Source organism: Pan troglodytes, chromosome 17, assembly GCF_028858775.2.
Source record: "Pan troglodytes isolate AG18354 chromosome 17, NHGRI_mPanTro3-v2.0_pri, whole genome shotgun sequence".
Taxonomy (NCBI): domain Eukaryota; kingdom Metazoa; phylum Chordata; class Mammalia; order Primates; family Hominidae; genus Pan; species Pan troglodytes.
In genome coordinates this window covers 41,657,825-41,684,931 of record NC_072415.2, presented here as the reverse complement: position 1 = coordinate 41,684,931, position 27,107 = coordinate 41,657,825, and the positions used below count along the sequence as shown (strand labels likewise).

General features: G+C 37.6%; 1 protein-coding gene across 6 annotated transcripts in view; it reads left to right on the top strand.

The window, feature by feature from the left end:
* TRAPPC8 (trafficking protein particle complex subunit 8) overlaps positions 1–27,107 on the top strand; it is a 107,127-nt gene that overhangs the window by 37,882 nt on the left and 42,138 nt on the right. For all 6 annotated transcript variants that reach the window (XM_001159900.7, XM_063795571.1, XM_054672014.2 and 3 more), the window contains 4 exons: positions 1,333–1,438; positions 8,357–8,488; positions 24,572–24,796; positions 25,732–25,840. In XM_001159900.7, coding sequence (XP_001159900.4) covers positions 1,333–1,438; positions 8,357–8,488; positions 24,572–24,796; positions 25,732–25,840 — 572 coding nt within the window. The remainder of the gene's footprint in view (positions 1–1,332; positions 1,439–8,356; positions 8,489–24,571; positions 24,797–25,731; positions 25,841–27,107) is intronic.

Genomic DNA, 27,107 nt, shown 5'->3' with positions numbered 1-27,107 from the left:
ATAAGTAAAATAAGTGTTAAGATTTAAGGGAGTTTATAAAATTTACTGAAGACAAATCTTTAAGAACTGAACCTATTATATAAGTAGTTGCTAGTATATAGGAGTTAGTCTTTTGTGTTCATCAAAACAGTCTTAGGTATTCATAAATATCTAACCTCCAAGAAAAGGTGTGATTTGTAGAAAGTTTATGACAAGTCAGTATAGTAATTTTTGAATTTTTGAAAGGAGTAAATTGTGTTTCAAAAATAAATACTATTCATCGTTTAGAATGGGTTTCCAAAGTAAGTTCAAGTTAGCAAGCTTCAGTTATATTAATAATTTTAAAGCCAAGTGATATTTTTGATTCTATAAGGATTAGAAAGTAAAAAGAAAAACTTTTGCTGCTGTTTGCCAGCAATAGGATTCCATCTTGTAATTTCATAGTAAGAATGTTTTCATTTGTTTTTATTCTTTTCTAAAATGGATAATCTAATTCTAGATTACTGATGTAGTAGTCCACAAAATCAACTGATTGTGTTTTTACAAAAAAAACTAAAATTGGATCAGGAATCAATCAGACAACACTGGCTGTAAGCCATCTCCAGCAGAAATATCCTAATGGTACTACCAGGGGGAAAATACCTAAATATTTCTCAAAGTAGCCAGCAAAATGAAACACAGTCAGAATTTGCATAGGGAAGGAGAAAGAAATAATGTGTGACATGTTTATATTTTTCTGTTCAAAGCAGACTTTGTTGAATAGGTTCTGGAACCAGTTCTATCTTTTTTGCATGCAGGAGATATGACTTTGCATTGTATTCTTACTGCCAAATTACATGATAATGAAAAGTTTTGATGAGTTATAAGAAGTCTTTGAAGATTTTTTTAGAAAACCTTTTTGGTAGGTGCAAAACAAGGACATAGACTTCTTTTCTTCTTTTTACAGTCAGCCCTATGTATCTGCAGGTTCTGCATCTGCAGATTCAACTAATTGCAGATTAAAAGTATTTGGGAAAAAACCAACAATAATAACAATACAAAAATTTAAAATACAAATAACAAATAAAGTATAACAATGATGTACATAGTATTTACATTGTAGTAGGTATTATAAGTAATATAGAGATTATTTAAATTATATAAGAGGATGTGTATGGGTTAATAGGCAAATGCTATGCAATTTTATATAAGGAACTTGACAGACCTTGGATTTTAGTATCCTGGAGGGTCCTGGAACCATCTCCCTGCAACTATCCTCTAAAACTGTAATTGGAATCTTTTGCTGAACACATTTACTTTGATGTGCTAAGGTATTATTGTGCTGATTTTATCTTCTTGTCCTTTTTTCTATAGGAATATGGTGTTGGCTGAAAGATGTGTGTTGCTTAGTGCTGAACTTTTAAAAAGCCAAAGCAAATATTCAGAGGCTGCAGCTCTCCTAATACGGTTGACCAGTGAGGTACTGAAACTGTGTAGTATTTGCTTTAATTAGCATTGTTCTTTTTTTTTAAAAAGATGTATCTTTTTTCTTGAAAGGCTTTACAAAACATAAAATTAGCCAGGGAAATCTGTCTTTGGGAATTTACAACATGGCTATTTTAGTTTTTTGTTGAGTTAATTTTAAATGTAATTTTTTATAAATTAAATTTATTTACATATTTTAAGCCTACATTTCATTATTAACTACAGACATGTATTGAGCATACTCTGTGACTTATTACGTTTTGTCCTTTGAATAAGAATATTGAAAACAATATGCATGTGCATTGTTCCTAATATAAAATGATATTTTATTTTTTATTATTCATATTTTGTTATCTGAGTCTGCTTGCTAGGGAGATAAAGCTAATTTTAAAAGATTAATCACTGAGGAATTTTTAGTTTTACTTTCAACTAGCATGAACTTTTTAAGAAAATCATCTTAAACATTTAAAAAACCTATATTGTGAATATTTTAAAAGAGAAAAAAGTAATTCATTTATAGTTGTTGAAGATTTTACAACAAATATTATTGAGTTACATTGACTGCAGGCTTGTAAAGAATGGTAGTAATTCCTTTATAAGTACTGTTAATAACACATTTTTTAGATGAATACTGAAGAACGAAGGAACAAAATCAAATACCTCCTTTGTTTGCTCCTTAAATGTTAAATTATCCTAGGATTTTGATCCTTGGACCAATGCACTTTTTAACTCTTTACGTTTTGGGGATGATCTTGTTCACAGCCATGCTTTTCACTTTCAAATCTGTCTTCAACCCTGACCTTTCCTTGAGCTTTAGATTTGTATGGCCAACTGTCTTTAAGATTTATCTACTTGTGGCCAGGCATGTTGGCTCATGCCTGTAATCCTAGCACTCTGGGAGGCCGAGGTGGGCAGATCACCTGAGGTCAGGAGTTTGAGACCAGCCTGGCCAACATAGTGTAATCCTGTCTCTACTAAAAATACAAAAATTAGCCAGGCATGGTGGTACACACGTGTAATCTCAGCTACTCAGGAGGCTGAGGCAGGAGAATTGCTTGAACACAAGGTGGAGGTTGCAGTGAGCTGAGATCGCACCACTGCACTCCAGCCTGGGCGACAGAGCGAGACTCATTTGTCTCAACAACAACAACAAAGATTTATCTACTTGCGTGTTTCCAAGGCATCTTAAATTAACATATAAATAAACCCATAAAATTTTTTACCTAATATATCATGATCTTAAATTATGTTATCACTAACTAGCCCTCTATTTGCTCAAGGCAGAAATGGCTTGAGATATTCCTGTATTCTCATATCCTGTCTGTAATCCAGTGCAGAATGGAGGTGGGGGTGGGGATGGGAGTAATTTTTGTTTTCAAGCTCTTAAACATTATTTATTTAATTAAAAAAATTTTAACCTTTAAAAATATATTTTCTTTTTGTATCTCCAAATAGTTTACTTCTCTCTCTTTCTTTTGTTGTTGGTTTTTCTTAAACTTCTACTGTTCTAGTTCTCATTCTTAATATTTTCTCTTTGGGACTGCGGCCTTTTTCCTTTTGCTTTGCCTAATTTACTAGTCATGATATCAGTTGTGTACTTCAGATAGTCTTTCCTAATACACCTGTTTGTCCTAAGTGTCTCTGTTCTGCTCTCTCATACAATGCTGTAAAACCTGACTTGTCATATTATATTATATTGGAAATTATGTTTAAGCTTCTTAAGCTGTTAGCTTCTTGAGGGCAGGGAACCGTGTTGCCTTCTGTTTTTATTCTTGTTGCCTAACACTGGCCTTGGCACATGGATTAGATGCTCTACAAGTGTTTGTTGTAACTGAACCATTAATTCTTCTACAAAAGTTTCTGTAAGGTCTAACTAGTTAGGTTCAGAAGTGATATTTAAAATGTTTAATAATTGTTATTGCATGGACACTGACTAATAAATATGAACAGATAACAGACAAACTATTTGTAGAGCTGAATATAGGCTTTTGAGTATTTTGATATTCTCTATTATAATAAATAATCTTAACTTGGATTTGAATGTGTTGCTGTGTTCTTCAACCTAAGGATTATCAGTGAATGTAAAAAGAATTTATGGTTCAGGAGCTTCAATGAAATTCCTTTTTTTCTTCCTTGCTTAAATGATTTCAATATGCCATTCTATCCACATGTGTGAATAAAATTTCTTCAGAGCAAGTTCTCCTGTCTGCATTATAACCGTGTTATTTTTTGTCATTTTTCTCTTCCTTCCAACTCTTTGTTTCCACTTTTCTTTCTCAAATCTGGATGATTTGTTTTATCATGAAAGTCTAGAAAATGTATCATTGTTATTTGCTGCCATGTGGTGGGGAGAGGGGGCAGGTGGTGGTGCACGTACCCAGAAATTGTGATTCTTAATGGCCTTTTCTGCTATACCTTTCATAAATTTCTTTGAGATAACTTGAAACTAATGATTATTAGGCATGTTTATAAATTATGTTAAATCTTTACCAACAATTTACATTTACTGTATGTATTTTGTTAACTAGAAAGGCTGTATAATATCAAGAGATGTACACTGGTTTTGAAGCTGGAGAATTGAGTTACATACTCTTGACATTCCTGAGCTGTGTTCCCTAGATTTTTGCTAATACCGTCATAGCAAAAGATAGTTAATGAGGCCTAGGCAAAAGGAGGAGCTGTGCTTTGACTTTGTGTACTGCAAATTTTTGGTCAAGTGAATCATATTTTTTGTTTTATGCCCTGGGATTCTCAGAATGGCAGAGCAAACCCAGTTTAATGGTGAAACATGCTACCTTTATCACCGCATAGGATGTATATGAATTTGGTGCTTAAGACATACCTACTTGTGTCTGTTTCTGTGTGGAACACTTATTCTGGTCTTATAACCCATTTTTTCTGTTACTATTTTAAATATGAAAAATCAGTTTCTAGGGATGCTAATACCAGTTTTTTGTAAGTTTCTTCAGCTTAGGAGTAACTGGTCTTATGGGAAATTTATCAGCTGATAGCACCTTTCCTGTTAACTTCACAAGTATGCAGAGATGAAATCTTAAAAGCTTAGAGCCATCTTTTGTTTGATGTTTCATTCAGTTAATTAGCTGCAACTGGTGGCTTTATCAACTGTGTTTTTATTGAAGTGTTAATTGAGGCCTCTACCTCAGGTGATTTTTTTTTTTCCTGTACATACTCTCATATTTTAAGTTATTGTTATCTTTTTATCTTTTGTTAAAATTATCTCTTGGTTGTGGAGAATTTTCATAGGCCAGAGTTCTTGTTGAAGTGCTATCAACAGATTTTTTTTTCTTAGTTTCTTATAGAACATAAACAAAACTTGTTATTCGATAGTATGAAATACACCACTGTATTAAAATTTTATCTTTCAGTTCATTTAAAGCCTTTGCTTTCTGGATAAAACCATCACTTTGTAAAAAACCTTTTATTTCTCTTCCATCAACACTGATACCAGTTGTCATTCTTTTCAGGGCAATTTTCCTCCTCTCAAAACAATGTTTTTACCACTTTGGGTGTCACAGTAAGAGTCAGGGTCCAATGAAGAATAAAGCTGGACTAAGATATGAAAACATGGTATTCAGCTCTAGAAACTGATTCTCAGTCAGTCTAGAAACTGATTCTCCACATGCAAGAGTCAAAATTTTGTTTCAGCCAAATTAATACCATGGAAGGCCATGGACTTCCACATCTGCCTTCAGTTGGTCAGTTCTTGAGTGTTAAATTTGGGAATGCTAAGGGTTTCTCATTTTGGTTTTTAACTGGATTGTGCGTTAGAATCATTTGCAAACCATTAAATATTCTCAGGGGATATTCTTAGCTTATGAGAATGTCCAGGATTGCTGCCCATCCAGGTTTTGCAGTTTAGTGAAGCTTCATAGGCAGTAAAAAAGTGTGTGTGTGTATATTATTTTATTTTATTTTTTCGTGTGTGTGTATGTATGCATGCATATGTGCAGTGTGCTAAGAATAGACTTAAGAAATTACAGCACTTAAAAAACAACTCTGTTGAGGCCTAAGTGAAATTCTGAAGTAGAAACAATAATTAGGGAGAATTACCTATTTTAGATATTAAAATATATGGCTATTAAAATATAAGGCTACAGAAAGTAAAACTCTATACAGTGATAAGAATAGACATATTAATGGGCTGGAATGAGAATTTAAATACTGCATATGATTAAGGTATCATTTAAAATCAGTGGAGAAAGCTAACTTACTCACAAAATGGTATTGTGATATCTAACCAGCTGTTTGGGTTGGAATCTTAGCTTATTCATTGTGTTTTAATATATTATGGCTTGATTAAGCTATAATAAAAAATGAAACCAGAGTAACACACACACAGGCACACGCGCGCGCACACACACACACACACACACCTAGAAGCAAATACTAGGAGAGCACTTTTTAAAGTCCTGGAATGATAACATCCTTTCTTAGTTTGATGTAATATCTTGACACTATAAAGGCAAAGAGAGTGTGCTTCCCTGCAAAAGAATAAACTCTTTCATGTCAAAACTGGAAAATACTATTTGCAAAATATATCACAAAGGACCAATATTAAGAGCATACAAGGGCTCTTACAAAGCAGAAAATCGCAACAAACCATTCACAAAAGAGCATAAACAGGCAATTCATAGGAAAATTACAAAATCCCCTAAACATATGAAAAGATTAACAGTCCTACTATGAAATGTATGTTAAGGAACAAGATGTTGTTTTTTTTTTTTTTCCCTTTTTTGAGACAAGGCGTCATTCGTTCACCAAGGCTGGAGTGCAGTGGTGCATTCATGGCTCACTGCAGCCGCAGCCTCCCAGGCTCAGGTGATTCTCCTGCCTCAGCCTCCCAAGTAGCTAGGACCACAGACACTCATCATCATGCCCAGCTAATTTTTGTAGAGACAGGGGTCTCTTTTTGTTGCCCAGGCTGGTCTTGAACGCTTTGGCTCAAAACGATCCCCCACCTTCTCCTCCCAAAGTTCTGGAATTACAGGTGTGAGCTCCCGGGTGTCATTTTTATTTTATTAGCTAAAAATTTTAAAGATTTTTGGCTGAGTAGAGTGGAACACATATACTCTTATTCTTTGTTGATGAGAGTATGTATTGGTGCTACTTTTTTTGTAGCAGTTTGGCTATATTGATTAGAATCTGAAGTAGTATATGCACAGCTTTCATTAACTCCACAGTTCTACTTCCAGAAATTTCTCTATTAAAAATATTTGAATAATTATTCAAATGTTTCTATAAAGATAGTTATCAAATCATTTTATGTAGTAACAAAATATGAAACAATCAATTGGTAATTTAGGCTACATTTATATAATGGAATACAGTGTAGCTTTAAAATAAATGAGACAGATGTAGATGTCTTAGAAAGATGTCCATTACATAAGTGAAAAAAGCAAGGTACTCCATATAAATACCACTTATGTATCAAAATATATGTGCATTTTTTAAAATCCGTATGTGTTAGGCATGTAAACACATGCACATACATATATAGGAGGGGTGACATGACACAACACTATTAAGCTGTAAAGAATAGTTACTCTGGCAAATGACATGAAGCATGGGCTAGGAAAGATGTTCACTTTTTTCTTCAAACATGTATTCTTTTTAAAAAAATTAGTTTGTATTAATAATTTCTAAAAAGAAAACATTTTTCTAAAAAATAAAACAGGCTCCCAAGCTCCCCTAAGTATTTCTGACACAAACCCGCTTTTAAGAACCACTCATTAATTACATATTTCTGACTTTTTTACTTACTAGCTTTTGGATCTTAATTACTAGAGCAATCATCTAATCATTTAGTTTTTGTCAGGAGGAGGATGAAATAGATAATAGCTGCCATTTACTGAATGCTTTCTAGATGATTTCCTCGAGTCTGTTTCAGCTCTAGTATAATTCTATGATTGACGCAGAGACAGTTTATGCTAATCAATGGTCTGTGAACACTTTTGATGTAACTATAATTTGTTGAGATTATCGCATTTAAAGTCAATGTTTTCTGTTTTCAACTTTCCCTGGGGAAAATAATGGCAGCAGAACACATGGAAGGGCATGGTAAGTTCAGCTTGAGAACAGCTAAAAACCTGGAGAAAGTTTTGGTGAAAATGTTGTTGATATTTAATCAACAACCTTCAGTACTTTCTCAGTTATGTGTAAAGTGATGACTCTTTCAGTCAAAAGATTTGTCTTAAGGGCAGTGACGTAGTGTAGTATGTGGTTTTGTAGATGCTGTACTGTAAGATTCAGTTGAAGTGGAAACTTACTTGAGTTGTATTCTTTATTAATGTAATAATAACAGGTGAAAAGAAAATCTTTGAAGCAGAAGCATTCTGAACTTTTTAATGAAATGCAGTCGATTTGGCCCTCTAGAATTATAGCAAAAGTTGAGGATTCCTTTAAATACAGTAAAATTTTACAGAGAATGAAGTAGTAGATTAGAATATTTCATAATCTATGTACATGTTTTCTTGGGTGGATGAAAATATGCCAACAAGTCAATTTTCAGAGGAAATTCGATTGGTGTAAATGTTTTCTGGTTTATTTTTTATTGGTATACCTGTATTAAATTTGTAGTTTACATACTTTTTTGCCATTTGAGAAAGGATTGCAATTATTCACAGATTTGGTACATGGCACATATCATAACCAGACATGTGGCTTTTATGAAAAGCTAAGTATTTCATGGTAGAAGATGTTTTCAAAGCTTAAAAGAATTTTGTGTTTATTGGAAAAATCAAGATTGGTTTGCCCTTTGATCTTTGCCCTCATATACTCTTAAGTTAAACATTGGATATGCTATATATTAAGAAATTAAATGTTTTTTTCACTAGTTATCTATTTACTTTTAACTTGGTAAAACTAACCTTTTTCTCTTTTAAACATTCACTAGGATTCTGATCTTCGAAGTGCACTTCTTTTGGAACAGGCAGCACATTGCTTTATAAACATGAAAAGTCCCATGGTTAGAAAATATGCATTTCATATGATATTGGCAGGCCATCGATTTAGTAAAGCAGGGCAGGTGAGTGCATTTGCTTTACAATGAAAAGTTGCTATTTATTTTATAAATGTGTGTCATTTGTCCATTTTTATTATTTAAAAAGGATCTTAAAAACTAAATTTTGTTCTGAGGTAATATATTGGTAAGGGCGTGAGTTTTGGATTTAGACAAATCTGGCTATAAATTTTGATCTTCTACTCACAACTTTGGTCAAGCTACTTCTCTGAGCCTCGGGGTTTTTTTATTTATAAAATTTGTAATTTTATCCAAATTTTGGTTAGGTTAAACTAAATCACATTTGTGAAAGGCCAGATAGATTGTATGCATTCAAGCAGGAATGCATTCTCCCTATTTCAGCTGTGATCTTCTGTTCTCTTTCAAAGTACTTTTTAAAAAAATCCTGCTCTTTCTGTTTCAGAGTGCTTTATAATGCTATTGACTAAATACTTAATGTATAGACATCTTCTGTTTGTTGTCTCTTGAAGCAGCTGAGTTGCTGGGATCTTTACTGATTTAGAGAGATTTATCCGGCCCCAGTTGTCCTAGAACCATTAGTCGGAGAGAGCTAGCTTTCTTGGAGGCTGAGAGTGGCAGTAGGGAGATGATGATTTACTACAAATATAAATGGAAACTTGGATTAAACAACCATCTCTATATTTCAGAGACTATACTAGGAGCTGAACATTCACCCATAAAGTCAACATGGTCTTACGTCTTAAGGAGCTTTTGATCTATTAGGGGCATATGAGGATCTTTTAAAAATTTAGTTAATATGAATTTACTAAGTATGAAATGTAACTATGAACATCCTTAATTTTTCTAAGTCTGTGCTAACCAAAGCATCCCAGTGTTTTACACAATGTACATTATTTCAAAGGTACAAAGAAGTAAAGATGTTCAGAAATTACTCTCAATTTCATGTAAAAATATTGTAATTTTTAAAAACCAACATTTCAAAATTGGGTTCCTTCCTCTATTTTTGGAACCTGTGCAAAGTTAGAAAATATGTGGACTTGCTTAATGTTCATTAAAAAACCTTTCAAATCTTAATATAAAATTAAACGTCTTTATAATAATTGATACACTCCATGAATTAGAATTTCTCAGGCTCTAACATGGGAAAAACTTAAATAACTATTACTACTTTTCATGGCTTTTCTTCAATAGTAAATGCAAGTGCATCTGAAACATGTTACGCCACTGTGTATCTCTGGTTAAAAGGTTTCTGTTCAAAAAATGACAAAATGTATTAAGCAGGAGGTTTCCTTTGCTTGAAAGAAAATATATGTCCCATTAGGAATGGTCTGTTGTCTCCTATTGAAAATAAGTCGTCATTTTTCTACATCTTTGTCCACTTTTGTGAATGGTTTCATTTGTGAGAATGGTAATGTCATTGGAACTAGAAACAGCTGCTTGTATCTGCCTTCCCAGATTATAGAGCATATTGCTTCTAGGAAATACCTAACAAGTTAAAAATGCTACCTTTGTGGTAGGTTGAGATACATTTGCTATCTGGCTTCGTAATCACCTCTTACTGTAGTATATAACCCTGTGAAGTTAATGATTCAGGGTAGCTGGGTTTGCTATTTCATGACCACTCTGTACACTCTGAACCCAAGACAGCTCTTTCACAAAACAGTACAGTTTGTGGAAATCTGAGAATATGACTATAAATTAAGATCTACTAGATAAGCCAATACAATATATATCTAATTGAAGTTCATCAAGAAGTCTCTTCCTTGGAAGTTAGGGTTCATAGAACACATATAATTCTGACTTGAGGCCTAGTTGTTTCTGAGAAGCACCAATTTTTTATTATTTAAAAAAAATTTTTAAGGTCCAGTGTACGTGTGCAGGATGTGCAGGTTTGTTACATAGGTAATGTGCCATGGTGGTTTGCTGCACCCATCAACACATCACCTAGGTATTAAGCCCAGCATTCATTAACTCTTTTTCCTGATGCTTTCCCTCTCCCCACCCTACCCCTCAACAGGCCCCAGTGTGTGTTGGACTGTGTCCATGTGTTCTCATTGTTTAGCTCCCACTTACAAGTGAGAACATGTGGTGTTCAGTTTTCTCTTCCTGTGTTAGTTTGCTGAGGATAATGGCTTCCAGCTTCCTCCATGTCCCTGCAAAGGACATGATCTCTTTCCTTTTTATGGCTGCATAGTATTCCATTGTGTGTATGTATGTACCACATTTTCTTTATTCATTCTATCATTGATGGGCATTTGGGTTGATTCCATGTCTCTGCTATTGTGAATAGTGCTGCAGTGAACATATGTGTGCCATAAAACAGAATTCTCCTGCCTCAGCCTCCCGAGTAGCTGGGATTACAGGCATGCATCACCATGCCCGGCTAATACTGTATTTTTAGTAGAGATGAGGCTTCTCCATGTTGGTCAGGCTAGTCTTGAATTCCCAACCTCAGGTGGTCCACCTTCCTCAGCCTCCCAGAGTGCTGGGATTACAGGCATGAGCCACCATGCCCAGCTTTGACTTTTTAATAATCACCATTCTGACTGCCATGAAATGGTATCTCATTGTGGTTTTGATTTGCGTTTCTCTAATGATCAGTGATGTTGAGCTTTCTTTTTTTTCATATGTTTTTTGGCTACATAAATGTCGTCTTTTGAGAAGCGTCTGTTCATGTTCTTTGCCTACTTTTTGGTTGGCTCTCTGCTTGTCTGTTGTTGGTGTGTAGGAATGCTTGTGATTTTTGCACATTGATTTTGTATCCTGAGATTTTGCTGAAGTTGCTTATCAGCTTAAGAAGGTTTTGGGCTGAGACAGTGGGGTTTTCTGGACATAGGATCATGTCATTTGCAGACAAAGACAATTTGACTTCCTCTCTTCGTATTTGAATACCCTTTATTTCTTTCTCTTGCTTGATTGCCCTGGCGAGAACGTCTAATACTATGTTGAATAGCAGTGGTGAGAGAGGGCATCCTTGTCTTGTGCTGGTATAGCAGTGATGAGAGAGGGCATCCTTGTCTTGTGCTGGTTTTCAGGGGGAATACTTCCACCTTTTGCCCATGCAGTATGATATTGGCTGTGGGTTTGTCGTAAATGGCTCTTACTATTTTTTTTTTTTTTTTTTGAGATGGAGTTTCGCTCCTGTTGCCCAGGCTGGAGTGCAATGGCGTGATCTCGGCTCACTGCAACCTCTGCCTCCTGGGTTCAAGCAATTGTCCTGCCTCAGCCTTCCAAGTAGCTGGGGTTACAGGCACCTGCCATCACAGCCGGGTAATTTTTTGTATTTTTAGTAGAGATGGGGTTTCACCACGTTGGCCAGGCTGGTCTTGAACTCCTGACCTCAGGTGATCCGTCCGCCTTGGCCTCCCAAGTGCTGGGATTACAGGCGTGAGTCACCATGCCCGGCCAGCTCTTACTATTTTGAGGTATGTTCCTTTGATACCCAGTTTATTGAGAGTTTTTAACATGAAGAGATGTTGAATTTTATCAAAAATGTTTTCTGCATCTATTGAGATAATCATGTGGTTTTTCTCTTTAGTTCTGTTTATGTGATACACTACCTTTATTGATTTGCGTATGTTGAACCAGCCTTGCATCCTAGGGATGACGCCAGCTTGATTGTGGTGGATAAGCTTTTTGATGACAAGCACCAACTTTTCATGACATTTGAATTTAAAACAGGGTTGTATTGGTAGGGATGAGTGAGAATGAGAGAAGAAGTTATAGAGTAATGCCGTTTCTCTTAGTCCTCTATTTGAGAATTCATGCTGAATTGCTTATCTTGCCTCAGAAGTGTGTGTGTGTGTGTGTGTGTGTGTGTGTGTGTCACCCAGGCTGGAGTGCAGTGGTGCAGTCTCAGCTCACTGCAACCTCCACCTCCCGGGTTCAAGTGATTCTCCTGCCTCGGCCTCCTGAGTAGCTGGGACTACGGGTACGTGCCACCACTCCTGGCTACTTTTTGTATTTTTAGTAGAGACATGGTTTCACCATGTTGGCCAAGCTGGTCTCAAACTCCTGACCTCGTGATCCGCTCGCCTCAGCCTCCCAAAGTACTGAGATTACAGGCATGAGCCATTGCGCTCGGCACCCCCGGAAGTTGTTTATAGTTCAATTATTTTTCATTAAGAATATCAGAAAGTAAAGTGCATTTTAAAAAGAAGTGGCATGAAAGTAGTCAGTAAAAAAACAAAAAACGCTGGGGAAGAGTGTATGTGATTAGACAACCTTTCTGTTCTTACTATAAAAAGCTGACTCAAACCTTTTTACCTCATTTAAATTTCTTTTCCAAAAAAATCTTTAAAAATCCACTTGAACACATTCGAAAATCCACTTGAACACACAAGACACATTCAACTCTTTTTCTATATCTATCAGTTTTTAATACTGTGTTCCTTTACTAAATGCTAAAGATAGGGTTGCTTTTTTTTTTTTTTTTTTTTTCCTCAAGAAACATCACTTAAAAATTAATTTGGAAACAGGCTGGGCGTATTGGCTCACACCTGTAATCCCAGCACTTTGAGAGGCCAAGGTGGGCTGATCACCTGAGGTCAGGAGTTCGAGACCAGTCTGACCAACATGGAGAAACCCCATCTCTACTAAAAATACAAAAAAAATTAGCCAGGCATGGTGGCGCATGCCTGTAATCCCAGCTACTCGGGAGACTGAGGCAGGAGAATTACTTGAACCCGGGAGGTGGAGGTTGCAGTGACTCAAGATTGCACCATTGCACTCCAGCCTGGGCAACAAGAGCAAAACTCCATCTCAAAATAATAATAATAATAATTTGGAAACAATCTCAAGTTTATAGAAAAGTTGCAAGCACCGTTCAGAAATTTTTCTTTTTGCCATTTGAGTGTTAAGTGGTTTATCTCTTGCCGTATTATCCTCAAATACCTTAGGACATATTTCTTATTTTCTTATTTTTCATTTTTTTGAGATGGAGTTTTGCTCTTGTTGCCCAGGCTGGAGTGCAATGGCGCGATCTCGGCTCACTGCAACCTCCGCCTCCCAGGTTCAAGCAATTCTTCCGCCTCAGCCTCCCGAGTAGCTGGGATTACGGGCATGCACCACGCCTGGCTAATTTTTTTTTGTATTTTTAGTAGAGACAGGGTTTCTCCATGTTGGTCAGGTTGGTCTCGAACTCCTGACCTCAGATGATCTGCCCACCTCGGCTTCCCAAAGTGCTGGGATTACAGGAGTGAGCCACCGTGCCCGGCCCATATTTCTTATTTTCTAGAAACAAGAACTTTCCCTTACATAACCATAGCATAACCATCAAAGTAAAAAAAATTGGCATTGATACAGAGCTACTGTGTAATCCTCAGACCCCATTCAGATTTTGACAGTCATCTCATGCATGTCCTTTATCAAAGGGTATAGGATGTTTTGTCCTTTTTTAGTCAAAGGATCGTTTGACTTCATGACTTAAACACTCGTGAAGGTTACAGTCCAATTATTTTTGTAGATTGTCCCAAGTTACATGTTTCTGCTATTTTCATGATGAGATTCAAATTCGGTATGTTTGTAGGAATATACAGAAGACATCCTGTGTTCTCATTTCATGCCGTCCAGTGGCAGACTATTTTTATTTATCGCTTAATCAATGAAGTATTTCTTTTTTAAAAAAACTTAATTTTGGCTGGGTACGGTGGCTCAAGCCTATAATCCCAGCACTTTGGGAGGCCGAGGCAGGCGGATCACGAGGTCAGGAGATCGAGACCATCGTGGCTAACACGGTGAAACCCCGTCTCTACTAAAAATCCAAAAAAAAAATTAGTCGGGCGTGGTGGCGGGTGCCTATAGTCCCAGCTACTCGGGAGGCTGAGGCAGGAGAATGGCGTGAACCTGGGAGGCGGAGCTTGCAGTGAGCCGAGATCGCGCCACTGCACTCCAGCCTGGGCTACACAGTGAGGCTCCATCTCAAAAAAAAAAAAAAAAACTTAATTTTTTTAAGAAATGGAGCCTCACTGTGTTGCCCAGGCTGGTCCCAAACTCCTGCCTTCAAGAGATCATCCCACCTTGGCCCCCCAAAGTGCTGGGATTGCAGCCATGAGCTACAACACCCAGCCAAGAAAATATTTCTTTAAAAAACCCCCTCAAAGACAATTCTGACAATACTGTAAGGCACGTGTGGAGGACAGTGGAAACTAGTATATTTTGAAACAAAAGTTTAGTGAAAAAAAAGCCTTTTCTTGGTACCAAATCCCATTTTTTAGGATGGAGGTTGTCTGAGTTCAGAGAGTGGCAGTGATAAGTAATTTCAAATAGCTGCTTATGCTTGTGATAGGGTGCAGCAATAGCCAGAAGAAAAGAATACCAAACTGTATCATTACAGAACAAACCAGTTGTGTAAAAATGTGCATACATCATAAATATATACACACACATAAATACTCACACACACATTCACTATATGCTCACATGCAGTTTTAGCACACGCTGGTATTTCCATTCAGGCCAGTGCAGTGGTATAAAGAGGGATGACCACATCAAAATTAAATTTCATAAAATAGCTTCTAGTTACAAGATAATAACAAAGCCTCTAACTCTATCCATGACTCCATATGCTAATGCTCTGGAAACTCCCATCTGGTTTTGTTTTTGTTTTTTTGGCAGTTTCGCTCTTTTGCCCAGGCTACAGTGAAGTGGCTCCATCTCGGCTCATTGCAACCTCTGCCTCCCAGGTTCAAGCGATTCTCCTGCCTCAGCCTCTCGAGTAGCTGGGATTACAGGTGTCTGCCACCAAGCCCAGCTAATTTTTGTATTTTTAATAGAGATGGGGTTTCACCATGTTGGACAGGCTGGTCTTGAACTCCTGACCTCAGGCGATCCACCTGCCTCAGCCTCCCAAAGTGCTAGGATTACAGGTGTAAGTCACCACGCTCGACCTCCCAACTGGTTTTTCACAGTCATTATTATTACTGAGTTCATATACTTCTTGCCTTTGAACAAAGCAGATGCTTGCTTGTTTCAGGACTTCCTCTTGGTTTTTAAACTGCAGCTCTAAAAACTTTTAGATTTTTAGAACTGTTACCACTTTTGGGTTTCTTCTGTCTCGTTAATTTGTCTCTATTTGAGATACCTGTTATTAAAAATCAGCCTTCAACTTTGCAGTCCTCTTTTCTTTTTTGAAAACATTTGATCCTTTTGATGTAGCATCTTCTTCAGTGTTCACTTCTTTCATTAGTTGGGCAGTGATGGCCAAATGGTTAGTACCTGGTGAGTTCAGAACCAGATCTGGAGGAAAGCTATCCCCATGAATTGTGATTGACTGGAACTTGGACCTTTTTCTTTGGAAATTTATTTTGACGTAGAGATGTGGGAAGTCTTCTAGCTGTTACAGTGGGTGCTACCCACTCTACTGTCTATCTTCTTTTTGTGGTGGCTGACATTGGATAACTGCTTTGGTGTTTTTGCTGCTTTTTTGGTTTTCTACAGGGTGTACTTTTATAGTGTGTTTGGTCAGCATCAATTTCCCATCCCTTCTTTTTTGGTCATCTTTTCTGTCAGACATACTGCTGCTGGCACTGAGAGGTGGTCTGTACCTCTCTCTTTTTTTTTTTTTTTTTCTGAGACGAAGTCTTTCTCTGTCACCGAGGCTGGAGTGCAATGGCACGATCTCGGCTCACTGCAACCTCTGCCTCCTGGGTTCAAGCGATTCTCCTGCCTCAGCCTCCCAATTAGCTGAGATTACAGGCGCACGCTACCACGCCTTGCTAATTTTTGTATTTTTAATAGAGATGGGGTTTCACCATGTTGGCCAGGCTGGTCTCGAACTCCTGAACTCTTGATCCACCCACCTCAGCCTCCCAAAGTACTGGGATTACAGGTGTGAGCCACTGCGCCTGGCTGTACCTCTTTTAAAACAGTAATTACAGAGGCCAGGCATGGTGGCTCATGCGTGTAATCCCAGCACTTTGGGTGGCTGAGGTGGGTGGACCACGAGTTCAGGAGTTTGAGACCAGCCTGGCCAACATAGTGGAATCCCATCTCTATTAAAAATACAAAAATTAGCCAGCATGATAGCATGTGTCTGTAATCCCAGCTACTTGGGAGGCTGAGGCAGGAGAATTGCTTGAACCCAGGAGGCAGAGGTTGCAGTAGGCCGAGATCGTGCCACTTTACTCCAACCTGGGCGACAGAGCGAGACTCTGTCTCGAAAAAAATAAAAATAAAAATAATTACAAATTCAGGAGGTCCATGTCTGTGTTTGCTGCATGAGTATATTGTGTAATGCTGTGATTTGGCTTCAGAGAACTAACCCATCACCCAAATAGTGAATATATTATCCAGTAGGTTGTTTTTCAACCCTCACTTCCTTCCCTTCCTCTTTCTCCCCTTTTGGTGTGCCCAGTGTCTATTATTTCCTCTTTATGTCCGTGCATGCCCATTGTTTAGCTCCCACTTATAAGTGAGAGCATGCCTATTTGATTCTCTATTTCTGATTTATTTCACTTATGATAATGGCCTCTAGCTCCATCCATGTTGCTGCAGAGGATATGATACCATTCTTTTTTATGGCCTTGTCATATTCCATGGTGTGTATGTACCACATTTTCTTTATACAGTCCACCATTGATGAGCACCATAGGTTGATTCCATGTTTTTACTACTGTGAATAGTGCTGTGATGAACATAAGAATACAGGTGTCTTTTTGGTAGAACAATTTACTTTTCTTTGGGTACATACCTAGTAATGGGATTACTGGGTTGAATGGTAGTTCTCTTTTATCTGTTGGAGAAACCTCCAAATTCCTTTCCACACTGGCTGAACTAACTTACATTCCCACCAACAGTGTATAACTGTTCTGTTTTCTCCATAGCCTTTTAAAATAGCCATTCTAAACTGGTATGAGATGGTATCTCATTGTTTCGATTTACATTTCTCTAATGATTAGTGATGTTCAGTATTTTTTCATATTTTTCATGGCCACCTGTGTATCTTTTGAGAAGTACCTTACGTCCTTTGCCCATTTTTTAATGGGATTATTTGATTTTTTTTCTTGATTTAAGTTACTTTTAGATTCTGGTTATTAGTCCTTTGTCGGATGTGTAGTTTGCAAGTATTTTCTCAGATTTTGGACGTTATTTATTCTGCTAATAGTTTCTTTTGCTGTGCAGAAGCTTTTTGGTTTAATTAGGTACCAGTTGTCAATTTTTGTTTTTGTTGCCATTGCTTTTGAGGACTTGCTCATAAATTTTTTGCCAAGGGTGATGTCCAGAAGGGTATTTCCTGGGTTTTCTTCTACGATTTTTTTATACTTTGAGGTCTTATCTTTAAGTCTTTAATCCATCTCCAGTTAATTTTTTGCATATGGTGATAGGTAGGGGTCTAGTTTCATTCTTCTGTATATGGTTAGCCCAGTTATCCCAGCACCATTTATTGAATAGGGAGTTCTTTTCCCCATTGCTTAGTTTTGTAGACTTTGTTAAAGATCTGTTGGTTGCAGGTATGCTGCTTTATTTCTGAGTTCTGTATTCTATTCCATTGTTCATATGTCTATTTTTTGTACCAGTACCATGCTGTTTTGGTTACTATAGCCTTGTAGTGTAGTTTGAAGTTGGGGAATGTGATGCCTCGGGCTTTGTTTTTGCTTAGGACTTTGTTGGCTACTCAGGCTCTTTTTTGGTTCCATATGAATTTTAGAATAGTTTTTTCTAATTCTGTGGAAAATGACATTATTTATTTGATAGATTGTTGAATCTGTAGATTGCTTTGGGCAATATAGTTATTTTAACTATATTGATTTTTCCTTATCTGTGAGCGTGGGTTTTTTTTGTTCTTTTGTTTGTGTCTGTACTTTCTTTTATCAGTGTTTTGTAGTTCTCTTTTACCTCCTTGGTTAAATGTATTCCAGGTATTTTATTTTGTGTGTGTGTGGCAGTTGTAAATGGGATTGAGTTCTTACTTGGTTCTCATCTTGAGTTTTATTACTGTATAGAAACACAACTGATTTTTGTTCATTAAATTTGTATCATGAAACTGCTGAAGTCATTTATCCTAATGACTACTGTCTTTAGGAGGAATCTTTAGGTTTTCTAGGTATAGGATCTTGTCATCATTGAACAAAGATCATTTCACTTCCTCTTTTCCTATTTGGATACTTTTTCTTCTTTCTCTTGCCTGATTGCTGTGGCTAGGACTTCTAGTACTATGTTGAATAGAAGTGGTGTGAGTGCAGAGTGTACATCCTTGTCTTGTTCCACTTCTTAGGGGGAATGCTTTCAACTTTTCCCCATTCAATATGATTTTGGCTGTGAGTTTGTCATATATGGGTCTTATTATTTTTAGGTATGTTTCTTACAGTGCTTAGTTTGTTAAGAGCTTTTATCATGAAGGGATTTTGGACTTTATTGAATGCTTTTTCTGTATCTATTGTGATGATCATATGGTTTTTAATTCTCTTTGTGTGGTGAGTAACATTTATTGATTTGCAAATATTGAACCATCCTTGTATTTCTGGAATAAAACCCACTGGATTGTGATTAATTTGACTTTTTGATGTCCAGCTGGATTTGGTTTGCTAGTATTTTATTGATGGTTTTTGCATCTGTGTTCATCATGGGTATTTACTTGTTTTCTTTTTGTGTGTATGTCCTTGCCAGATTTTGATATCAGGATGATATTAGTTAAGGAGGAATCTTTCTTCCTTAAAAAATATATATATATATATATATATTTATATATATATTTATGTAAATATAAATATATAAATATATATATATATATATTTTTTTTCAATAGTTTCAGTAAAATTGGTACCAGCTCTTCTTTGTGTATATGGTAGAGTTTGGCTTTGAATCCAGCTATCTTGGGCTTCATTTGGTTGTTGATTTTTTTTTTTTTAATTACTGATGGAATTTTGTAACTACTTAATGACCTATTCAAGATTTGAGTTTCTTCCTTGTTCAGTCCTGGGAGATTGTATGATTCTGGGAATTAACCCATTTCCTCTAGGTTTTCTAGTTTGTGTGCATAGGGGTTCATAGTATTCTCTGAGGACCTTTTGTATTTCTGTGGTATCAGTTGTGATGTCACCTTTGTCATATCTGATTGTGCTTATTAAAATCATCTCTTCTTTTTCTTGCTTAATCTTGCCTAGTAGTCTCATCAGTTTTGTTTGTGTTTTCAAATAACTTTATTTTGTTGATTCTTTGTATGATTTCTTTGGTCTCAATTTCATTTAAAGAATAAAGATCTGCTCTGATCTTTATTTCTTTTCTTTTGCCAGCTTGGGCTTGGTTTGTTCTTGTTTCTGTTTCCTCTAGGTGTGACATTATTAATTTGAGATCTGTCTTTTTGATATAAGCATTTAGTGCTGTAAACTTTCCTCTTAACATTGCTTTTGCTGTATCCAAGAGGTATTGATACGTTGTGTCTCTATGTTCATTTGTTTCAAAATTTTTTTAAATTTCTGCCTTAATTTCATTGTTTACCCTAAAGTCATTCAATACCAAGTTACTTAGTTTCCATGTACTCGTATGGTTTTGAGCGTTCCTCCTGGTATTGATTTCTAATTTTATTCCACTGTGGTCTGAGAGATCCTTGATATGATTTTGACTTTTTAAAATTTTTTGAGACTTGCTTTGTGACCCAGTATATGGTCAACTTCAGAGAATGTTCCATGCACAGATAAGAAAAATGTATATCCTGTAGTTGTCAGTTGGAATCTTCTGTAGACGTCTATTAGGTCCATTCGGTCAAAAGTCCAATTTAATTCTAGAGTTTCTTTGTTAGTTTTCTTCCTCGATGATCTGTCTAGTGTTGTCAGTGGGGTGTTGAAGTCCCCCAGTATTACTGTATGGCTGCTTGTCTTTTGTTCAGTCTAGTAGTATTTGTTTTATAAATTTGGATGCTCTGGTATTGAGTGTGTATAGGTTTCGGCTAGTTAAATCTTCTTGTTGAATTGAACTCTTTATCATTATATAATTCCCTTCTTTGTCTTTTTTTTTATGTTGTTGGTTTAAAGTCCATTTTATTTGATAACAAGAATAACAACCCCTGCTCTTTTTTGTTTTCCATTTGCGTGATTGATCTTTCTCCACCCCTTGACTTTGAGCCTGTGGATCTCGTTACACAGAAGATAGGTCTCTTGTAGATAGCATATGCTTGGATCTTGTCTTTTGAGTGGAACAATTAAGCTATTTTTGTTCAAAGTTAATATTGATAAGTGAGGTTTTGTACTTGTCATAATGTTGTTAGTTGCTTTGTAGTCCCAATTGTATAACTGCCTTATAGGATCTTTGAACTTTGTACTTACGTGTATCTTTATGGTAGCAGGTATCATCCTTTTGTTTCCGTGTTTAGAACTCCTTTGAGCATTTCTTGTAGAGCTGGTCGGGTGGTGACAAATTTCTTTAGCATTTTCTTGTCTGGGAAATACTATTTTTTCCTTCAATTATGAAGCTTAGTTTGGCAGGCTGTAAAATTCTTGGCTAGCAGTTTTTTTGTTTTTGTTTTTATTTGTCATTAAAAAGGGTAAAAACAGGCCCCAAATCTCTTCTTGTTGGTAAGGTTTCTTCTGAGAAGTCTGTTGTTAGTCTGATAATATTTACTTTATAGATTATTTGATCCTTTTTGGGATGGGGTGCACCAGTTGCTCATCCTGAGCAGACAGAAGCTTCCTTATCACGCCCCTGTCAGAGGGCTCACAACCATCAGTTCATGTAGACTTTGTCCATTAGGCTCTGGCCAGAGTACACTTCCACCAAAACGGGCAGCTGCCACCAAAATGGGCTCAGGGCGGAACTTCTCCCTCTAGTACAGAGTAAACAGCTTTGCAGCTTGTCCACCTTCTGTTGCCCGGATGCTTCTCTGTAGGGAGGGGGAATTGGGCCTTGCCCTTCCTGCAAGCCCAGTTGGCATGGGGTCACTTTTTTTTGAGACAGAGTTTTGCACTTGTTACCCAGGCTGGAGTGCAATGGTGCGATCTCGGCTCACTGCAACCTCTGCCTCCTGGATTCAAGCGATTCTCCTGCCTCAGCCTCCCGAGTAGCTGGGATTACAGGCATGCGCCACCACGCCTGGCTAATTTTGTATTTTTAGTAGAGACGGGGTTTCACCATGTTGGTCAGGCTGGTTTCAAACTCTCAACCTCAGGTGATCCACCCGCCTCAGCCTCCCAAAGTGCCTGGGATTATAGGCGTGAGCCACCGTGCCTGGCCATGGGCTCACTTTTTTTTTTTTTTTTTTTGAGATGGAGTCTCGCTGTCGCCCAGGCTGGAGTGCAGTGGCGCGATCTTGGCTCACTGCAGGCTCCGCCCCCCGGGGTTCATGCCATTCTCTTGCCTCAGCCTCCCAAGTAGGTGGGACTACAGGCACCCGACACCTCACCTGGGTAATGTTTTGTATTTTTAGTAGAGACGGGGTTTCACCGTGTTAGCCAGGATGGTCTCGATCTCCTGACCTTGTGATCTGCCTGCCTCGGCCTCCCAAAGTGCTGGGATTACAGGTGTGAGCCACCGCGCCCGGCCAGGCTCACTTTTAGCTGCGATGGAGCCACCATAAAAAGCATGAAAAGTGCTTTCCCCAAGAACACATCTGCCAGCTCCCAGCAGGGAGAACCTCTCCTGTGTTCACAACAGTGGATGGGGTGGGCGGGAAATGATCCCCTCTTCATGTTCATTTCCAGCCGCTGGGGCTGCCCACTTCAGCGATTGTTGCTTGCTTGCATTACCTTTGTCTCAAGGTGGGGCTTTGGCAGGCTGCTGTCCCCCCTTCCCCTAGGGGCAGCCTAAATTAAGGGTTACATCTCCATGGGTCTCACACCTTCTCTGGGGACCCACTGGTCTCCTAAACTTGCTAATGTCACAGCAGTTGTGAATATGTTAGGGATCTGGTGGTGCGGTGGTGACTCAAGAGCAGAGATTTCCTGGGCAGGGCAGTGGTATCTCCTGTCTCAGTTCAGGCCTGAAAGGAGGGCGGGCATGCCTGTGTGAGTTGGCCACCCACATCCTTGTCCCTGGGACATTCTCAAACTGCCACTGTTAGTGTTGTCCTGGATCATGAGGGCAGAGGGACTCCCCATCAGTTGGATGGTGAACAGATGGTCAGAGGGGTGAGGGCAGCAGAGAAGTACTCCCACTTACCCTTTCCATGGGGTTTTGTGTTCCTCAGCACTCGATCCCTGCCAAACTCTTGTTGTTTTTCTTTCCTGCACTCTAGTTTCTTTCCATGGGTTCTTCATCATATCCTGGCTGTCTTTTCTCAGTTTTCTGTTTGGATAATTAGTTACTTTGATCTTTCTGAGGAGAACTGGCATCTGAGGTTCCTAGTAAGTGATCTTTTTTTTTTTTTTTTTTTTTTTTTTTTTTTTTTTTGAGATGGAGTCTCACACTGTAGCCCAGGCTGGAGTGCAGTGGCACAATCTTGGCTTACTGTAAGCTCCACCTCCTAGGTTTATGCCATTCTCTTGCCTCAGCCTCCTGAGTAGCTGGGACTTCAGGCGCCCGCCACCATGCCCGGCTAATTTTTTGTATTTTTAGTAGAGACAGTGTTTCACCATGATAGCCAGGATGGTCTCGATCTCCTGACCTCATGATCTGCCCGCCTCAGCCTTCCAAAGTGCTGGGATTACAGGCATGAGCCACCCCTCCCGGCTGTAAGCGATCTTGAAGAAAATACTCTCCTTTTAAAAAAATTGATACATAATAAACATACATAGTTTGGGGTATAATACGTGATAATTTCATACATTCATATAATTTATAAAGATCAAATCAGTGAACTTGGGATATCCATCACCTTAGAACCATTCAAATTCTCTATTTTGAAATGTAGAGTAGATGGTTGTAAACTATAGTCACCCTGCTGATCTGTCTAACGCTAGGTCTTATTTCTTCTATCAAACCATGTATTTGTACCCATTAATCAACTTCATTCTCCATCACCCACTCTCCCTGGCCTTTGGTAACCACCAGTCCACTCTCTATTTTCATGAAATCCACTGTTTTAGCTCCCACATATGAGTGAGAACATGCAGGATCTGTCTTTCTGTGTACCTCTTTTGATTTTTTACATTGATGATGTTTATTGCCACAAATATTGCATTCTTATTGCAATACTCGTAAGATTTTGGCATTCCTTGCAATTTTGCATTTTGAACACATATCTTGTATATCATTCTGGTATATTATTAATCTCTTGCTCTTCTTAAGTCCTGCAGTAAATGCACTGAATACCAGGAAGTATGCCCTGACACTTGCCAACAGCACCTTGAAAAGGAGGCTGTGGTAGCACCTGATGCTGGCAGAGAACCCCGTCATGTCTTGCCCAGGCAGTGTTTACTGTGCTGCTGTCCTAGCCCACTGCTTTATTTGAACCGTGTGAGGCATAACCTTTCAATGGTCACAACACTGGCCAGTGAGTTCTGGCAGGCAGGCAGGCAGGCAGGCAGGCAGGCAGGCTGGGATCAGCATGGTTGGTCCAGTATGTGAATTTTTAATATAGAAAAAAAAAGTTTATTTATATATTATTATATATACTATTATATATATTATTATATATTATTTGTACTGTGGAAAACTGTGGCATATGTGTAATCTGGCATATGTGGCCACATACATTCAATGTAAGTCTCTGATCGTAGGCAAGAAAAAACTTTGATAAATGTGTTTATTGTTTTACTTAATATGGAGAAACTCTTTGTAGACATAGCATGCTTCTAGTTAAAGTATGAGAACATTTTTTTCATCATAATATTAGTGAAATCTGACCATTTTAGATGTTGAAGTTTGTTTACATATCCCTTGCCTTTTTCCAGAAAGAATTTAAGGTAGATAAAGTCAAGTTGAGAAGTAAGCTCTTTCCTCTGAAGTTGACGTTTTGAAATTGTGGCTCAGAGAAGTAGTGGGTAAATGTCAAAGCAGTCTGGCCTCCCTTTTCCTCCTTTAGGTACCCTACTCCTCTCTAACGCACACACACAATGGCTCAGGTAACTTTATCTATATCATTCCGTATATAATTGTGAAGGGATTATCATAAATGTTAGTTTTATTTTCTTCATTATCCCAGTCCCCCTTAGAGGAAGAACCAGTTACTTAATTGTTTCTATGTGTGTGTTTGTATTTGTTTTTTCTAGTTCAAACAAATTTGGAGTATAATACATTATTTTGTTTATTTTCTTACAGAAAAAGCATGCTTTACGCTGTTATTGTCAAGCCATGCAAGTTTACAAAGGAAAAGGCTGGTCTCTTGCAGAGGATCACATTAATTTCACTATTGGGCGCCAGTCCTATACTCTTAGACAGCTGGATAATGCTGTGTCTGCTTTTAGGCATATTCTAATTAATGAAAGTAAACAATCTGCTGCTCAACAGGGGGCTTTCCTCAGAGAATATCTTTATGTTTACAAGGTGACTGCTTATTTTCATTCAGGAGTAGATATTAAAACTGTATTTTAGTGTGAAAGTATTTATTTATTACCATATCTTAGGATAGTTTTATTAGAATATATGTAGTTATCAGTCATAAAAAAGCTGTGGCAGGCTAGGCTTTTTGGCTATGGATCTTGGTTACATCGCCCCTTCCACAGTTCTTGAAAAGAGAATTTTAATATTACAACGAACACTTGATTTGTGGCTGTTCTTAGAATCTTAAAAAAAAAAAAGATTCCACAGGTTTTCTGGATTCTTTATTCATCATGCTTTTATAGACTCACAACTGATTTTACAGTTGGTTTTAAGTGGGTTCTCTTTACCATCCTTTGGAGATGGACGTTCTATGTTCTTTTCCTTGTGAAAGATGAGGGGGTATGGATCTGTGGAAAGTAGACAGGCTATTATGGTGCAATGGAGAAAAATTAACAGGAAGAAGGACTGTTTCACTGAGGCAAGCAGATAAACATATAAAGCATTGTTTTATGGAAAAAATGGGAAGTTGTAAATTTTTTCCCAAGGCCTATGAATAGTGCATATTATATCGTGCAGAAAATAACTACCTTTAGGGTCTAGACTTTATTAATTTGAAATTATATGGGTTAGAATTTTGGCAGATAGGATGCTATAATGAGTCATAAGAAGTAAAATGCTTACTAAAATAAGTTTTGCATATGTAACATCCAGGTAATTAGCTGAGTAACCTCAGTAAGATTCTTTTGAGGCAGAATAAATATCTGAAGTGCTTCTGAGTTGTAAAATTTTATGACTGATATGAGAAATAAAACTAGTAATTACATATCTTAATATTCTTGCTTAACATTTTTAATGCCTTGTGTATTAAGAAACGAGGAAACAAATAAAAATACCATTTTCACAAAAACTACTTTTTTCCCCTTTTATATTTCTCTCAGAATGTAAGTCAGCTGTCACCAGATGGTCCTTTGCCACAGCTTCCTTTACCGTATATTAACAGTTCAGCAACACGGGTTTTTTTTGGCCATGACAGACGACCAGCGGATGGTTAGTAAAGTTTTATTTAGCCTAATTACCTAATGACAATTTAAAAAAAACTTCTTTTCCTTTCTCCATTTAAAAAACGATGTATAGTTGAATATTTGAAAATTAATAGCTCAGCCGGGTACGGTTGGCTCATGCCTGTAATCCCAGCACTTTGGGAGGCTGAGGCCGGCAGATCACGAGGTCAGGAGATCGAGACCATCCTGGCTAACATGGTGAAACCCGTCTCTACTAAAAATACAAAAAATTAGCTGGGCGTGGTGGCACATGCTTGTAGTCCCAGCAACTCAAGAGGCTGAGGTAGGAGAATGGCGTGAACCCGGGAGGCGGAGGTTGCAGTGAGCTGAGATCACGACACTGCACTCCAGCCTGGGCGACAGAGTGAAACTTTGTCTCAAAAAAAAGGAAAATGAATAGCTCTCTATTACTTCTTTTGTCCTGCCACCTGAAGATAACTACTATTTTGGTGTTTCTCTTTCCAGCTTTAAAAACTAAAAACAATGAAATGAAAACAAAACAGTTGTAATTACAACAGCTTTTCTCACTTAAAGAATGCTTTTGTTATTATATAATCTTCATAAACTTTTAATGTTAGTAAAATATTCTATTCAGTGCTTATAAAGTACTTTATTTTAACATCCACTTGATATATATAGACTGTTTCCATCTTTTGCTTATATAAAATTATATTGTGGCCGGGTGTGGTGGCTCACACCTGTAATCCCAGCACTTTGGGAGGCCGCGACGGGCAGATCATGAGGTCAAGAGATTGAGACCATCCTGGCCAACATGGTGAAACCCTGTCTCTACTAAAAATACAAAAAACTAGCTGGGCGTGGTGGCACGTGCCTGTAGTCCCAGCTACTCGGGAGGCTGAATCAGGAGAATCGCTTGAACCCAGGAGGCGGAGGTTGCAGTAGCCGAGATCTCGCCACTGCACTCCAGCAAGACTGTCTCAAAAAAAAAAAATCGTATTGTGATGGACATCTTTGTAGATAAAATTTGTTTTTTAAATGTCTTATGGAAATTTTCAAATGTACATAGAAGTAAAGAACAGTTACCAATGTTCTGCTGTTCTTGTAAGACTTTTTTTTAAATGCAGGATGATTTATTTAGGATTGAGCCCTAGAATGGCAATAATGGAACAAAAGTATAAATATATTAAGCTCTTCATTATCTTACATTAAATAACTCAGAAACAGAAAGTCAAATACTACATGCTCCCATCGATAACTGGGGTTGGAGCTAAATAATGTGTACACATAGACAT